A 16,976-nucleotide genomic window follows, 5' to 3' on the forward strand; every position below is an offset into this window, starting at 1 on the left:
AACAGAGGACTTCTTTGGTTTTAAAATCACCCTTTGGAATTCCATTTCTACCAACGATGTTCACGTTAATGGAGCTGTTGCCCTGCCTTTTACTAAGAAGTCCTGTTATGTTTTCCTTCCCTCCTTCCCACTCACCCTCCTCCCCAGCCCCCATTAGCTGCCTGAAAAGTCTTCCTCTTCTTTTTTTCACCTTTCCCACATTGACGCTACTTTGACCTGCCAGTGCCCTCTTCCCCGACGTGGTGAACTGTATGCAGACGGACAACCTGGAGCTGAAAAAGCTGGTATACCTGTACTTGATGAACTATGCCAAGAGTCAGCCCGACATGGCCATCATGGCCGTCAACACCTTTGTGAAGGTAAGTAGAAGCTTGGTGTGGGGCTGGGTGCTCACTGCTCCATCTCCCCTCAGTCTCCCGGGGTGGGGCGCTACAGCCCTGGGTAGAAACACGGAGGATCCTTTCCAGGCCGTCTGACTTCCAGCCTGGGGGCCTCTTCCTCCAGCAGAGGGCTCCCGTTGTCTCCAGAAAATCTGATGCTACAGACCCTGCTAACTCATTCCATGTGAGGTCGCCCCAGGCCTTTCGATCCCCGTGTGCCCTGGGGTGAGCCATGGCCCTGTGTCATTTGCCAACTGAGGATGCAGCATGTGTCTGAGGGCTTCCGTATTGCCCTTCTAGACTTCGCTCCTTTCTGCATGTTCTGTCCTCCAGATTGAGGAGAAACAGGGACTTGCGTCGTCAGCTCTGTGCACCTTTAAAACCTTAGCTCCCCAGCCCTGTCGATGCTTAGGTGTGGGCGAATGAGGGTTCTGTGGCCCAGTGGGAAGATTGAGGGTTGTGGTGCTGGGTGGACGCGGCTTGAATTGTGGCTCTGCTCTGTGACCGGGTGAGCTCCTGACCTTCCTGAGGGCCTTAGCTCCCTCACCTGTGAAATGGGAACAGTATTGTGTGTCTGCTGTGAGGATCAGAGGGAACAGTACAAAGCCTGGTATCTGACAGATGCTACGTGCTAAACACACGGCACTTACTTTTGGTGCTGTTGGCCACAGTCGGTGGGAGATCCCACAGCAGCTGTCTAATGTTGCTCAGCTCGCCCCTGCCCTCGGCCAATGGCTGGTTTCCCTCAGGACTGTGAGGACCCCAACCCCCTGATCCGGGCCCTGGCTGTGCGGACCATGGGCTGCATCCGCGTTGACAAGATCACAGAGTACCTATGCGAGCCACTCCGGAAGTGCCTGAAGGACGAGGACCCATATGTGCGCAAGACGGCGGCCGTGTGCGTGGCCAAGCTCCACGACATCAATGCCCAGCTGGTAGAGGACCAGGGCTTCCTGGATACCCTTAAAGACCTCATCTCTGACTCTAACCCCATGGTAAGTCTCTGCCACCCACCCTGCCACCTCCACCACCTCCAGGGTTGCTTGGGAAGACCTCTGCTTGACCCTCCACCAGGCAGCCCCAGTTCTTGGAAGTCAGAGTCCTGCGGGGTGGGCTAGCTGTTTTCCTACCCGCAGTGGTTTGGGCGCCATCTTTGGAGTGAGCTAGACCTGGATTCCCTTCTCTGCACAGCCCTCTTTAAGGAGCTGTGTGACCTCAGGCATCCTACCTAACCTTCCAGAGTCCTCTTTTCTTCATTAGTAAGATGGATCTAATTCTGCATGACTGCCGGGGGTGTTGGGAGGCTTAAGCCGTTAAGGTAATGTGCCTGGCATAGCCTGGCACACAGTGGGTGTGCACCCAAGACTAGTACCCTCCTTCCCCTTCCAGTCATTGTCATTGTCACCGTCCTCTCACCAAGACTGTCAGAGAGCTCTGAATGTGAGGTACTTCTCCCTTTCCTCACTTCTTTGCAGGGTTGTAGAGAATCACCCTTGAAGTAGTGTAGCCTGGAGGACAGGGGACCAGAAAGCAGCTGGGAGGGGAGCTGGTCTCCTCACGGCTGGTGATGGCAGCAGTTTGGAGAACAGTTCGGTAGGGCCATGTTTAAAATGAAGTATACAACCCACCCGGCCCAGACGTGTCATTCTGTGTCCCTCTGAAACACTGATCCCATGCGGGTGCCGAGTGGCCAGTATGACGATGACCGTGGGAGCATTGCTTGATTACGGGAAAGTTGAAAACCATGCAGAAAACACATAAAAACAGCTGCTCTGGTGGAAATGGGTTGCAGCCCCAGAGCTTCACCTGGCAACCCCTCTGTGCTCCAGCCCCTGAGGGGCTCTGCAGGAGGAACCTTCTAGCTCTGAGAAGCACAGTTGTCAGCTCCCACAGTGAGCTGCTGTAGCTGGTAGAGCGGGACTCCGTGTTAGGTAGCAGGGAGCACTATCTGTTGCAGGAACTTGGAGCTAGATCTTTCTTGTTTTGTGTTTTTCTTTATTGTCAGGTGCACTGACTTTAGTTTCAGCTTACAGAGGAGTCAGTAGGGTGCGTGCTTGGAGTGGGTCTCGGTGCTCCAGACCCTGCCCTTCAGGTCATATTCCTTTCAGGATGTTTTAGCTCTGACTGGCCAACATCATTAGCCTCACTACCTCCCTGACCTGAGAGCAGCATCCCAGACTCTGTCCCTTCTACCCTCTCAACCAGGTGGTGGCAAACGCAGTGGCTGCCCTCTCGGAGATCGCCGAATCTCACCCCAGCAGCAACCTGCTCGATCTGAACCCGCAGTCCATTAACAAGCTGCTGACAGCCCTGAACGAGTGCACCGAGTGGGGCCAGATCTTCATCCTGGACTGCCTGGCCAACTACACACCCAAGGACGACCGGGAGGCCCAGAGGTAGGAGGCTGCCCTTGCTTGCCAGCCTCGCCAGGCCCTGGGGTGGGAGGCTCCAACCATGAGCTGGCCCCAGGCCTCCGGGGGGCTTCTTTCCAGGCCTTGCCCCACAGACCATCCTCAGACACAGAGCCAGCAGGTTGACAGTGGTGTTGCTTCAGGCAGTCAGCGCACTGCTCACTGAGGGCACAGAACAGAAGCCAGGGCCTGACCTGGGAGCTGACAGAGATCTTGGTCACTGCGGGCTGAGGAAAGAGGTGGACAGCATGAGAGCCACCACTCGTTGAATTCTTACTGGGTGCCTGGGACTCTGCTGGGTGCTTCCTACGCGTTAGATAATCTTTAAAGAAACTCTGTGAAGGCAGCCCCATCACTGTCCCCGTTTTACAGGTAGGGAAACTCTGACTTAGGGAGGTGGAAGAAATCACCTAGGTCACCCAGCTGGGTCTCCCCTGACTCTTGGTCCTAACCAACATGGTATCCTGCCCCTTTTTTTTTGTTTTTGTTTCTTGCGGTACGCGGGTCTCTCACTGTTGTGGCCTACTCCCGTTGCGGAGCACAGGCTCCGGACGCGCAGGCTCAGCGGCCGTGGCTCATGGGCCCTGCCGCTCCGCGGCACGCGGGATACTCCCAGACCGGGGCACGAACCCATGTCCCCTGCATCGGCAGGCGGACTCTCAACCGCTGCGCCACCAGGGAAGCCCTCCTGCCCCTTTTGAATGCCCTCACAACAGAAGGGCGTGAGTTGACATTCATCCAGTGTTTACTGACTGCCAGGCACTGTGCTCAGTGCTGTACATGCATTGCCTCATTTAAGCCACCAGCAACCGTGTGAAGTTGGCATCATCATCTCCATTTTTTTAGATGAGGAAACTTGAGGTTCAGAGTGGTTTTAAGCTGCTTGGGGTCAGTTAGCAGGAAACAGAACCAGGAGCTAGGTCTTCCTCCTACAGAAGACAAGCTATCTTGATAACTAAAAACAGGGTGTTTCCCCTTGCTTGTCTCTCCTATTTGTCCCCCTCGGAATGGACCGCAGCATCTGTGAGCGGGTCACCCCCAGGCTCTCCCACGCCAACTCCGCTGTAGTGTTGTCTGCTGTGAAGGTGCTGATGAAGTTCATGGAGATGTTGTCCAAGGACCTGGACTACTATGGCACGCTGCTCAAGAAGCTGGCCCCGCCCCTGGTCACACTGCTGTCGGCCGAACCGGAGCTGCAGTACGTGGCCCTGCGAAACATCAACCTCATCGTGCAGAAAAGGTACTGGGACCACCACATATGGGTAGTGTGTGCCCTGGGGGGGGGGATCTCCTGCTGGGAACAGGGGCTCTGAAGGGAAAGTGACCTGTCACCGTGCAGGATGTCTCAACAGCTTAACCCAGGGGTTCTGAGCCATCGGCATCTTTGTCCCACAGGGGACATTTGACAATGTCCGGAGACATTTTTGGTTGTCACAGTGGGGGCTGCTACTGTCATCTAGTGGGTGGAAGCCAGGGATGCTGCTCAACATCCTACAGTACACAGGACAGCTCTGCCCCCCCATAGAACTATCCATACCAAAAAGTCTGTAGTGCTGAGGTTGGGAAACCTCGGCTTAGCCTAACCAGGTAGCATGCTGGATAAAAGCTAGCATGCACTTCTTAACCTTGGAGAATGGATGGTCCACAGTCCACACAGCCTTCCTGAAACAGGCTGTAAGATCGTGTACGTGTGCGCACACTCATTTTTCCTCGGTAAGAGTCCATAGCTCTAGAGGCTGGAGGACTCCAAGATGAGGCACCATGGATTTTGCATTAGCCTCAGGGCCACTCAGAATGCTGAGCAGCCAGTTTCAGTCCACCCAGTAGGAATGACCACAGTAGTGAGCCACTGCTTAAGGGAAGGTACCTGACACCGGGGTGGGTTGGGCTAAGAAACAAGGACCAATCCAGTAAGGGTGCCGGGCAGCTCCATGGAGTGGGGCCAGACTCTGCAGTTCTACTTCCAGCCTCTTTGGTCAAATGGCTGGATCAGCAACTAACTCAAAAGCAGAACAAGGGCCTCTTGTGGACAGGGAGCATGTGTGGAAGACCACACATGCTCCCTGTCTTTATAGCTTCAGTCTGGTTCTTAGTACACACATGGGGGCCCAGAAAAATCAGTGGAATTCAGACATTTGCGAAGGTTTGGGAGGTAAATTGGGGCAAGCTTTCTGAGTGCCTGAACAAAGGGATGAGACTAGGGATTCACAGTTGCAGTGTGGGGTTTAGTGAGGTGTTGTGACCTGTGGATCCCAATCAGCAGGAGGGGCTCCCTGTGCTATATTTAACAAGGCAAACCTCCTAAGAAGTTGACCCTGTTGCTGAGGCACTACCAGGCCCAGACCCAACATGCTGTTGGGTAGCTTGTGCCGAGTCCTGATGGCAGAAATCACAACTTCTGCCGCCCAGCTCAGGATCCTGCCTCGCTTTGCCAGGACCTCCCCGCAGCCTGCTCAGCAGCACTGAGGACCATCCTGGGCAGGGTCCCTCCTTTCTCTTTGCTGGGTCTTCTCGCCTCTTCACCATCTGTCCTCATTCCTTTTTGTTCCTGCTCTCTTTTCTGGGAAGGGTGCGGGAGTAGGAGTCAGGTAGGGGGGGTGACTCTCATCTTGCTCTCACCCTTATTAGCACTAGATGTGTGACCTAGGGCAGGCCCCTCCCCCCTCAGTTTTCCTCAGCTAAGAAAAATGAGGTGGGTGGTGCCGGTGAGGGAGGAGCAATGACACTGGTGACAGTTCCTGCCTAGCAAGTGCCTTCTCTGAGGCAGATACGGATCATGCTAGATGCTTTGCATCTACCTCTCACAACAGCCCTGTTATGTAGGTCTCTGTGCCGGGATCCCCAGGACCACCCCCCCCACACACACACACACTTAGAGATTCACTAGAAGGACTCACAGGAGACAGCATATCATTGTTTTCATAGCTGAGGTTTATCATCGACCTCGTAGGGCTGCACAGCTGGATCATGAGGGAGAAAGACAGGTGGAGTCTGGAGGAATCCTCGTGCAGGCTTCCCATGGGGGGGTCACACAGAGCATGTTCCTCCCCCAGCGACAGTGCAGCAGCATGTGTGTAATGTTTCTGCCCAGGGATGCCTGTTTGAGACTTAGCACCCTGGGTTTTTTTGGGGGGGGACGAGTCATAAAGGCACCCTCTGCCTGACACCTACCAAAATTCCAGGCTCCTAGAAGGAAAGCAGGTGTTCAGCAAAAACCATGTTGTTTATACAAACAGTCAAGGCACAGTTAACCACCTTTATCATTTAGGGAATGGTGAGAGCACTCCCAAAAGCTGAATTCCCAGATGCCAGTCCTTTCTAAGACTGGCAACTCGGGCCTGCAAAGGTAATGCTTCTGACACAGAACGCTTCCTATTTCGTGAGTGAGGAAACGGGCCTGAGGTCACCAGCTAGGATTGGAACTGAGGCCTGACTCCCAAGCCTGTTGCCTGATGCCTGTGGCCTCTTGAATGTGAACTGTTTCTTGCTCATATTCCCTCTTCCCTTCCTGGAATGTGCTTGGACACACAGGGGCCGGTCAGAACCTTGGTTGGCAGGTCCTGTGCCCAGGAGCGTGCAGCCATGGGGGCGACTACTTTCATGGATGTCAGTTTCCATGTCCGACCCCAGAAATGTCCCAGCAAACATGGAAGGGTTTTCTCACAGGGCCTGTGACTTGCTCTTTGCTCTTCGGGCAACTTGCCCACCACCAGGCCTGAGATCCTGAAGCACGAGATGAAGGTGTTCTTTGTGAAGTACAATGACCCCATCTACGTGAAGCTGGAGAAGCTGGACATCATGATCCGCCTGGCCTCCCAGGCCAACATCGCCCAGGTCAGCAGAGGGTGGTGCCCAGCGCACCGGGCTCTGTGAGCAAGCTCTCCACAAATGAATGTTAACTGATATTTTTGTGATTAAAGAGTTTGTTCTCTCTGTTATTACTTCACATCCATTGAAGTGGTAGTTAGGTGGATATGTTAGCTAGATCAACCAAACTAAGGATTGTCCATCCCTGCCAACTAGTCCTTCCTGTTTTCCTCTTGGGGCACCTGTGACAGCTCTCTCCCTCCCTTGGAACTTCCACTTCGAACAGGAGGCAGAATCCCACCCTTCTAGGGGTGTGTGCATACCCACAGCCCAGGGGTGTTCCAGGAGGTTGCCCTGCCAGATCCCCCCAACTGCATCTTTGGGCCACAGGTGTTGGCGGAGTTGAAAGAGTACGCTACAGAGGTGGATGTGGACTTTGTACGGAAGGCTGTGCGAGCCATTGGCCGTTGCGCCATCAAGGTGGAGGTGAGGCTCTGAGACTCTGTCCTTGGCGGGGGGAAGGAGGAAAGGAAAGGAAGCTGAAACCAGGAAACCAGTCTGATTCCAGCAGAATCTGCCAGCTGCTCATGGTCCAGGAAGGCCTGAGGGTCACAACTGGAGCCCCCAAGGTACCCACGGTACAGATTTGGTTGGGCTCCTTCTCATCTGTAATCTCCCGTGGGCCTCTGAGTTGCTGCAGGTGAAATTAGCCCATCATCGTCAGGGGTCTCCTGCAGCATTAGCTAAGACAGTGTGGCAGCCCAAGCTGGTGGTGGCCCTGGTAGACTTAGCCCTCACTTTGTGGAGCTTTGGGGCAGGGGCTCTGCCTATTGGACGTTTTGGCAGATATCATGATTCAGCTGTCCATGTGCCCTTATCTTCAAATTCCCAAGGGTCATTCAGACCCCTGTGTCCTGGCACTTCATCCCTCCCATTCTTTGCCTCTGGAGAGGTTCCTTGATCACTGATCTGACTCTCCTTAAATGGGTCTCCTGGAGGCTAGGGGATCTGGGACAGCTGGTCACTTTAGCCCAGCCCCTTGAGACGTTTTCCATTTGGCACCCGTGATGGCAGTCTGAGAAATCTCTCCCATAGAGCCTAGTGCAGCGTGTTGGAGTAGAGGGGTGTGGGGAGGGCTGGTCCAAGCAGAGACCTCCTAAATGCTTCTGGTCACGGGAGCCCATTTTGTGGAACAAGTAGAAGTGAAACCCTGCTCTCAGGGCTTGGCCTAGAAGAGCTCCAAAGACCCTCCCTGCTCTCAGAAGCTCTACTGGCCTTCTCCTCAGTCTAATTCTATCTCCCTGTGTCCCTGCCATCCCAGGACCATCATTTTGTACTCATTCTCCCACCTGTTACCTGCAGAGAGGGTCCTCCTGTTTTCCTGCTGTGAAAAGGAAGGTGGGCAAGGTGTGACTGAGCCCTTGACCAAGGCATGTTGGTCAGAGGTTCTGCTGGAAGTGGGTGCAAGGCCTTGCCCACACTCTCCTCTTCCCACACAGCAATCTGCCGAGCGCTGCGTGAGCACACTGCTCGATCTCATCCAGACCAAGGTCAACTACGTGGTCCAGGAAGCCATCGTGGTCATCAAGGACATCTTCCGCAAGTACCCCAACAAGTATGTGGCTGCCCCCCCACCCCATGAGGGTGTTGTGGCTCTGCCAGGGACGGGCTGGTGGGGAGGAAAAGCAAGGAGGAGCCTCTCCCTCTTCCTTATTTTTCTGCCGTAAACAGCATTCTCAAAAGAAACCCTTTATTTTTTGCTTATTTCTCCTGAGCCGACCCTGCTCTGCTCCCCAGGCCCAAATAAGAACTGAAATGTAAAGGATAAAACTCAAATCCTGTTACTTGCCAGCCTCTCGGGCTCTTGTGGGACAGCTGCCCGTCTCTGTTGGCCCCTCCCGGGCCTCCCCTGGGTGGCCCGGGCTCCCTCAGTGCTCACGTGCCGGCCGTGCCCTGGTCTCCAGGTATGAGAGCGTGATCGCCACGCTGTGCGAGAACCTGGATTCCCTGGACGAGCCTGAGGCCCGGGCCGCCATGATCTGGATAGTGGGCGAGTACGCCGAGCGGATAGACAACGCGGATGAGCTGCTCGAGAGCTTCCTAGAGGGCTTCCATGACGAGAGCACCCAGGTGAGATGTTGGGTGGCCGACTTGGGCATGGCCAGCAGCTCAGCACCTGCGGTCCCTCCTGCCCTGAAACCCTCCTCTCAGCCAGGAGGCCTCAGGGCCCTGCCCCTCCTAAAACTGCACTGACGGTGCAGACAGACACAGGAGTGCTGTATGGGTGACAGGTGTGGCTCCTTGCCTCCCACACTGTGGTACCTAAGGGGGACATGTGAGGACACTCTGTGGTGGTGGCTATTGAAGACTGCAAAAGTTTCTGGTTTTGTTTTAATTTTGTATTTATGTTTGGATAGGTATAGTACATTGACTTGGTTCAAAATTGAAAAGACACAAAAGGATATATAGTGAAAATTCTATTTCCTACCACTTTCCTGGTCACAAGTTCTCCTGGAGAACACCATGTTATTTATTGGTTTCTGGCGGGTACTTCCAGAGAGAGAGTTTAGGAACACACCAGCCAGTTCCTCTACAGAGACATGAATAGTCAATTTTCATCGTTTGTGGTACTTATATTACATAAAGTCAAACACTGATTTAGTAAGTGCTAAACCATTGCTTCCAGGAGAAATATAGAGTTGGGTTCCTACAAACCCCAGTCACAGCATTTTTATCAGCTGGTCAAGGTAAACCTTGTTTTATGTGTGTCTCTGTTTAGAGACACCTTATTTATTAATATATTACTGTTGATTCATTAGCATTGAACTCATAGCCAGCAGCACTGTAACTCATGCCTGAACAAAGCTCATCTAACACATGTATTTTCTCTAAAAGGCACATCACAGCCTTCTTGCGCTTAGGAACACCAGATAGCGCTTTAGCACTACACTGGGGGTGGGATGGGGGCATTTTAAACAGCAAAATCACCAACAAAAAGCACCAAAATGTGAAAGACATGGCACTAAGTAGACTGTGAAGAAGTCACTTATTTACAGTATGAGAGTTGAGACAGACGGCAGGGCACCGCCTCACTCGACCTCAGCTGGGAATGTGTACTTCAGGCAACTCGAATTTTTCACTGCTGTGCATGTCTGTGAATGACCGTGAAAACGCCACAAGCACTGATTTCAGGGTCACCAGTAAATTTTAGCAAGCAGACAAATTTGCAGATGTGTCCTCTGTGAATAATGAGGATCAACTATATATATATATATATATATTTCTTTCTCACTTTTTTAAAATATTTATTTATTTTTTGGCTGTGTTGGGTCTTCACTGCTGTGCACGGGCTTTCTCTAGTTGTGGCGAGCAGGGGCTACTATTCGTTGCAGCGTGCAGGCTTCTCATTGCAGTGGCTTCTCTTGTTGCAGAGCACAGGCTCTAGGCACACGGGCTTCAGTAGTTGTGCTACACAGGCTCAGTAGTTGTGGCTTGCGGGCTCTAGAGCGCAGGCTCAGTAGTTGTGGCACACGGGCTTAGTTGCTCCGTGGCATGTGGGATCTTCCCAGACCAGGGCTCAAACCCGTGTCCCCTGCATTGGCAGGCGGATTCTTAACCACTGCGCCACCAGGAAAGTCCCCTCACTTATTTTTAAATACTGATAGTAAACTATACAAATTGAAACTGATCAGTACCTTTCATCTTTCCCTTAAAAATACATTGGAAGGCCATGCCATTATTAATTATTAATTTGTGCCATTATTAATTTACAATTTCAGAGGAGTCCTTCATGCAGAAGGACGATGTTTGTTTAACCAGCCTCCCCTGACGGATATTTAGGTGTCCAACCTTCTGCTCTTTTAAACAGTACTGCTGTGAATAACCTGTGGAAAGCACACCTGCATGTGCAGCTGGAGGGTGAATTCTTAGAAGCACGATGCTAGGTAGAAGGGCCCGTGCATTGCAGGTTCAGGTTGCTGTAGCAGATTTCCCTTGGTGTGGAGATTGTTCTGGTTTACACTCCTGTCTCAGAGGTGGGAGAGTCCTCTCCTTACCTCCTTTGCCAGCCTAGTGCATGCTCAGACTTTATTTTTGCCTATCTGATTGATAACAAATGGTACCTTGGTATAGTTTTGTTTGCATTTCTGTTTTGAGTGGGGTTGAACATCTGTACATTTGTATTCCCTCTTACGTGAACTGTGCTCATGCACGTGGGGCCTTTAAAATGTCTGTGAGCACAGAAATCTTAGCTGCCCAGCTGGCGCAGTGGAACCCAGTGGATCAGACTTTGGACCTTGAATCGGAGATACCAGAGTCCAAACCCCTCTTCTGCCCCTTCCTGGCTTGCTGCCTTTATGCTAACCCTTTACCTGTCTGAGCCTCAGTTTCCTCATTTACAAAATGAGAGTCATAAGACTTTCCCTCATCCTGTGCTGTGAAAGTTAAATGGGATGCTTTGTGTAATGTCCCTAACACGTGCGCAGCCCCTAAATTAGAAGCACTCATTAATGGTGGTGTCAGTGTTGGTCGGAATTGGTTTAAAAGCACACTTGTCCAGGCAGAAAACGGGACCTTTAGGTTCCTGTAGCTGAGTCCAAGGAGCGTTCTCTCTTCTGCACCCCTGGGTGAAGGTGCGTGGGTGGTGGCAGTGGGGATGTCTCTGCCTTCCTTGGGTGGCATTGCCCTTGGGCAGGCTCCCCACCAGTGAAGCTTGCGAGGTGTCAGTGCTTCCAGGCTACGTCCTTCTCACTTAGCAACCCCGTAACTGCCTTCCCCTCAGTGGTTCCAGCAACAGTTCAGGCCTGTTTGCATTACCCTGAGCCAGTCCCTGTCTCCGTGGATTGAGAGGGCCAGAGAGAAGGACAGTTCTCTGAGGGAAAGCCAGCGTTTCAAAGCCAGAAGATCGAATGGATGCTGGGTGGGAAAAACAACAGGTGTCTGTCACAAAATAATAATAGTAATTCTCACCGACTCCCACTGCCACCTGCCACGTCCAGCTGGCAGCCTGCCCCAGGGCTGCCTCCACTTCCACCGCACCAGCCTCCCTCCCTTGTCAGAGAAGCAAAGCCCAGTCTGGGCTGGTTTCTGCTCCTGTAGTCAGGTCCTGCTGGGATGACTGCAGAGGATGCCCTGTGGAGGTGTTTCTGCCTGTGGCTCCTCCCCCATTGTAGGGTCTGGAGCGTTCAACCCGCCAAGCCCATTTCCTCATCTCTGGCACAGGGTTCCTGCAAAGCTTATTGGATGTTGTGTGTAAACTGCCCGCTCCAGTGCTCAGCAAACAGTAGTTGGGTGGTGGTGGTGTTTTAATTAGATGGCCTGTTTCCTTTGCCTCCTGGGTTCACAGCACAGTTCAGAGCTTTTATAAGAATACTTAATGCTTTGCAGTTTGGGAACTTATTTATTTTTGGCTGCATTGGGTCTTCATTGCTGCGCGGGCTTTCTCTAAGTTGCGGCGAGCAGGGGCTTCTTATTACGGTGGCTTCTCTTGTTGCAGACCGCGGGCTCAGTAGTTGTGGCGCACGGGCTTAGTTGCTCTGCGGCATGTGGGATCTTCCCGGACCAGGGCTCAAACCTGTGTCCCCTGCATTGGCAGGCAGATTCTTAACCACTGCGTCACCAGGGAAGTCCTAGGAACTTACTTTAGATTGTCTCTTTGAGCCCCCTCGTCCTGGCTCCTAAGCCTCTCCAGCCGTGGACAGGGAGCGCTGCGTCTGGCCTGTCTGAGGGCAGGGGCAGCGGCATCTTGGCAGGGGGACTGCCCGGACCTGCAGGCTAACGGGAGCCTCAGTGTGTGTGTGGGGAGACGAGGTAGGGAGCTGAGGCGGCCCTGTTCCCAGGCAGCACTGCAGACCCGACAGTGATGAATGTGCGCTGGCAGCCAGCTGCCCGGGATTGGGGAGAACTTGGTAAAGAGTCCCTGTGTGGCAGTTGTGGTGACGTTGACGATGATGACAGCTGTTGTGCATTGAGCAGAGGACACAGTTCTTTCCGTTTGTTGTCTCATTGACTCTTCCCATCAACTCTGTGAGGTGGTGCCTCCATTTTATAGATGAGGAAACAGACTCAGAAGTTAAATGGCTCGTCCAGGGTCACCAGCTGGGAAGGCATAGAATCAGAGTTCAAATGAGGTGTGATCTAACTCTGGCTCCAAGTAAGCTGCCATAGATTGGTCTTCAGAGCTCACAAGGACCCCCTGAGGTAGGCCACACATCTCCCTCAACGACTGAGGGTAAGTGGCTTTCTCTAGGCTACCCAGCCAGCGACTCAAGCCAGGTCTGGAAGCCAGTCCCCGAGCCACCTCCTGCCTTGGACACAGCTAGCCTGCTCCTCTGCCATTGGCCCATGTGTCACCAAATTGCAGGGACTCTGGATGCTTAGTCCCAGAAACAGACTGCATCCCCTCAATCCTGCATACCAGGGCAGCTAAGCCATTTGTTTTTGTAAGTGCCCTCCTACCGGACAGGCCCAGGAGGTGCAGCCAGCCCTGTTGCCACCCTTCTGCCGCAGGCCTGTCCCTAGCACAGTCTGGGGAGCCTCAGGCTGTCCTCTTGTCCCAGGACTGACAAAATGCGATGGGGCTAAGGAAGGTCTATGCACAGAATTGTTCTTTCAGAGGTGTGTTTTTAGTCAGCAGGTTTTTCCTAAGTGCCCGTTACACACCAGGCACTAGAATGAACAATAGCCAGGGATGCAGCAGTGACAGACACGATCCCTGACCTCAAGGGGATCTCTCCATAGGGCTTCCCAGTGGCTGGAAAGCATCTCCAGTACTGTGGGGTGGTGCCAGTGAGGGGGACAGGAGGCTACAGAAGTGGGGAGGGGGCACAGGAGGTACGTTCAGGTGAAGACAGTGGCAGGTGAGAGGTGGGGCTGGTGGGGGCGGGGCAGGAATGGTTCCCGTCCTCTGGTGGAAGCACAGTTCCTCACAACAGGCTGACTGTGGGCCCTGCTGCCCCAGTCTGCTGGGCATCCCTGGCACCTGTTGCACTTGTTGGCAGATGGTCTTTAATAAGCATACCAGGCACATGTGTTGCCTCCGTAAGCTGCGGGCTCCTGAAGGCTGTGAGGCCTGGAGCCCTGATGGGTTTCTGGGACCCTAGCACTGGGCAGCAGCCCCCACCTGCCTGGGGTTGCCAGATAGCACTGTGGGCAGCTCCTTCCTGAGCGGTCGGGCGAAGGTCCAGGCTTCTCAGCACTACCTCTCCCCTGCTGGACTTGGCCTGTTTGTGTGGCCAACCCCAAACCCCGGAAAGCTGTTCTCAGCCTTTGAACATCGTTTTACCTCTCTGAGGTCCTCACCTGGTTTCCTACTGTCCCCACAAGAAGCTTACACTCCTTCCTCGCCTCCTCTCTGTCTTCCTGCAGGTCCAGCTGCAGCTGCTGACAGCCATCGTGAAACTCTTTCTGAAGAAGCCGACAGAGACTCAGGAGCTGGTGCAGCAGGTCCTCAGCTTGGCCACTCAGGTGGGTGCGCAGCCTGCCTGATGTGCCCAGCACAGCCCTTGTTCCACGGAGGGAGCTTCAGTCCAAGGAGCCAGACCTGGGTGGTCCTGCCCCTAAAACTGGCACCACTGGGATTTGGTCCCAGAGCATTCCAGGATCCCTGCTCAAGGAGCTCAGTCACAATCAAATAGAGGTGGGGCAGGGGCAGGTGGTGACTGAGCCAGACCATACATGAGAGAGGAGAGGGAAGTCCCTGAGAACCGGGAGGGCAGACGGTGGAGGACGCAGGGAACGGAGGCAGGAGCGGGCTGGGGGGAAACCGGGGGGCTGGGCCACATCTATTCAGGCGGTTTACAGGTGTGCTCCCGCCAGTGCTCAGGTTGCCATCATCAGTCACCCTGTGATCCCCTCCATGTCGTGGGACTACGGATGGGGCTCCCCCTTCCCCTCACCTGGTTGCTCCGAGTTTCACTGGCTTCTCATCACCTCCCAGGACTCAGACAACCCGGACCTGCGAGACCGCGGCTACATCTACTGGCGCCTGCTCTCCACGGACCCCGTGGCTGCCAAGGAGGTGGTGCTGGCGGAGAAGCCGCTCATCTCGGAGGAGACAGACCTCATCGAGCCGACGCTGCTGGACGAGCTCATCTGCTACATCGGCACCCTGGCCTCCGTCTACCACAAGCCGCCCAGTGCCTTTGTGGAGGGGGGCCGGGGCGTCGTGCACAAGAGCCTGCCGCCCCGCACCGCCTCGTGAGTACCAGGGGCCACTCGCTGGCCTGAGCCTCCCCATCTGCTTCCTCGGTTCAGTAGCACAAGCACTCGGGCCTGAGTCTGAGCAAAATTACGATTCTAGCAACTTTTTAGTGAATGCTTACTACATACCAGGTATTGACTCGGTGACAACAGCTCTGAGAGATGTCCCCTCTTAAGAGATGGGGACAAGAGGCATAGAGAGCTTGAGTGCCTGGTGCAGCATCCCAGGCAGCAGAGCTGGGCTCAGACTCGATTCTGCCTGACTCCAGAGCCCCGTTCCTCTCGCCTTCCTGCTCTGCGGCTCCCAGGGTTGTTGGCCTGGTTGTCCAGTCCTCTGGGGACCAGCACCCGCTCTTCTCTTTAGAGTGGGCTGAGTGAGGGGAATACGGATGGCCCTCCCTTCCCTCAGCCCGTGAAGCTGGATCTCTCGGAGAGCCAACATGATGGATCAGGCGTCGGAAGGCGGAGGAAGGGGGGATATAGACAGGCTTCTGGGACAATGAGGAGACCCAGGTGCCTCTCCTGAGGGTGGATCCTGGAGACTGGGGGCTCTGGCCTCCCTGAGATAGCCTGACCCCCCACCCTGCTGAGCCTTTTTCCCTGTCCTGACAGGAGTGAGAGCACAGAGAGCCCGGAGACGGCCCCTGCTGGAGCGCCCGCTGGCGAGCAGCTGGATGTCATCCCCACCCAGGGCGACCTGCTGGGCGACCTCCTCAACCTGGACCTTGGCCCTCCGGTGAGTGGCCCACCCCTGGCCACCTCCTCGGTGCAGATGGGAGCTGTGGACCTTCTCGGCAGCGGCCTCGACAGCCTGGTATGTCCTGGGGCCCCCTCTGGATGAGGTTGATAGTGATCTCTGGAGGACCGATCGTTGAACGCCCTCTCTGCCAGACGCCAGCCAAGGGCTTCAGGCACATTTGCCTGCGAAGGTGATCATGTAGCTCCTTACACATCGGTGAGAGACTGAGGCTTAAAGAGGTCAGGTGACCTTCCTTCCAAAGAGAACACAGCTGCTAAGTGGCAGACACAGGATTTAGCCCCTTGCCGGGCTGCTGAACCCCAAGAGACCTGGAGCAGTGTAGGGCCTGTCTTAGCCCCTTCCCCTGAGTCTGGCACCTCGGCCCTGTAAGCCATACCTGCATCCACTTACCCCACATGCTGCACTGGTTGGGGGTAGCAGCCCAGCAGGCCTGAGAGAGGCCCATGAGAGGTCAGGGACAGTCCCTCTTCCCCTGTGAAAGGGGGTGGTAAGACTGGTCTGGGTGTTTCCCTGGGATTTCTTCAGGCAGCTGGTAGAGCCGGGTGGAGGGGGCAGTGGGGCCCTTGTCACTTGGCTATGCCTGTCTCAGGTCCCCAAGGCCACAGCATAGGAAAGGGTAGGAAGGACGAGGGTGGTCAAGTGAGGCCAGTGGGTCATGCCCTTCGTAGAGACAATGTGGGCCCCTCATAGGCCCGGCACAGCTTCACACCAGGCCCCTTTTGGGTGGAGCAGCAATGACTAATTTTCTCCCTCTTTCCCTCTCTTTCTTATCTCTCTGTGTCTTCTTTCCTGGCTTTTCTCTCTGCATGTGGCTGCCTGTTCTCTTCACCCTGCCTGCTTCTGCTTGGAGATGGGGGATGAGCCTGAAGGGGTATGGTTCAACCCTTGTGCCACCAACCCTGCTGCTCCTAGATCGCGCCCCCAGCATCCCAAGGGTCGGGTGATGTCAAAGCAGTTCCTCCCTGCTAGCCCTGGCCTCTGTCCAGTGTCCTGGCATCCTCCGCATTGACTGCCCAGCATCCAGCTGCCCTTGGGCCCCCATGTCCATTAATTCCTCAGCCCATCCTCACTACCCTACAATGAAGTTGCCTTGTCATCCTGAGGCTCGCCGGCCCTCTCAGTCCCCACAACCCGTCTCTGACATCCTGGGGTGCGTGCTGTCATCTGCTGAGCACAGCCCCCTCACAGCATTGTGTCTCAAGTACCCCTTTATCCATGGGCTGTTAGTTTGTGAGTGTCCCCAGCCCTTTCCCTCAGGGCCTGCGGAGCACGGGAGGGCTCGGCCTCTCCTCTCCACCCACCTCACTCTGTCTTGTTTCTGCAACTTAGAGTTGATGTGATTGCAGCCCTGCAATACCCCCTCCTGGCCTGCCCCCCTGTTTTCTAAAGGGCCAGGTGGCCACACTCATCCTGGGGCCC

The 16,976-nt window shown here is 54.6% G+C and overlaps 1 protein-coding gene across 5 annotated transcripts in view; it reads left to right on the top strand.

Annotated features, from left to right (window-relative positions):
• The window catches only part of AP1B1 (adaptor related protein complex 1 subunit beta 1), a 94,500-nt gene that overhangs the window by 67,317 nt on the left and 10,207 nt on the right, over window positions 1–16,976 (top strand). For 4 of the 5 annotated variants that reach the window (XM_060310024.1, XM_060310025.2, XM_060310023.1 and 1 more), the window contains 12 exons: window positions 224–359; window positions 1,130–1,375; window positions 2,586–2,776; window positions 3,810–4,031; window positions 6,505–6,625; window positions 6,989–7,084; window positions 8,098–8,213; window positions 8,563–8,728; window positions 13,964–14,062; window positions 14,535–14,794; window positions 15,410–15,611; window positions 16,408–16,428. In XM_060310024.1, the coding sequence (XP_060166007.1) occupies window positions 224–359; window positions 1,130–1,375; window positions 2,586–2,776; window positions 3,810–4,031; window positions 6,505–6,625; window positions 6,989–7,084; window positions 8,098–8,213; window positions 8,563–8,728; window positions 13,964–14,062; window positions 14,535–14,794; window positions 15,410–15,611; window positions 16,408–16,428 (1,876 nt within the window). The remainder of the gene's footprint in view (window positions 1–223; window positions 360–1,129; window positions 1,376–2,585; window positions 2,777–3,809; window positions 4,032–6,504; window positions 6,626–6,988; window positions 7,085–8,097; window positions 8,214–8,562; window positions 8,729–13,963; window positions 14,063–14,534; window positions 14,795–15,409; window positions 15,612–16,407; window positions 16,429–16,976) is intronic. The other variant, XM_030860747.2, reaches the window with a different exon arrangement.

Source organism: Globicephala melas, chromosome 13 (assembly GCF_963455315.2).
Source record: "Globicephala melas chromosome 13, mGloMel1.2, whole genome shotgun sequence".
Lineage (NCBI taxonomy): Eukaryota > Metazoa > Chordata > Mammalia > Artiodactyla > Delphinidae > Globicephala > Globicephala melas.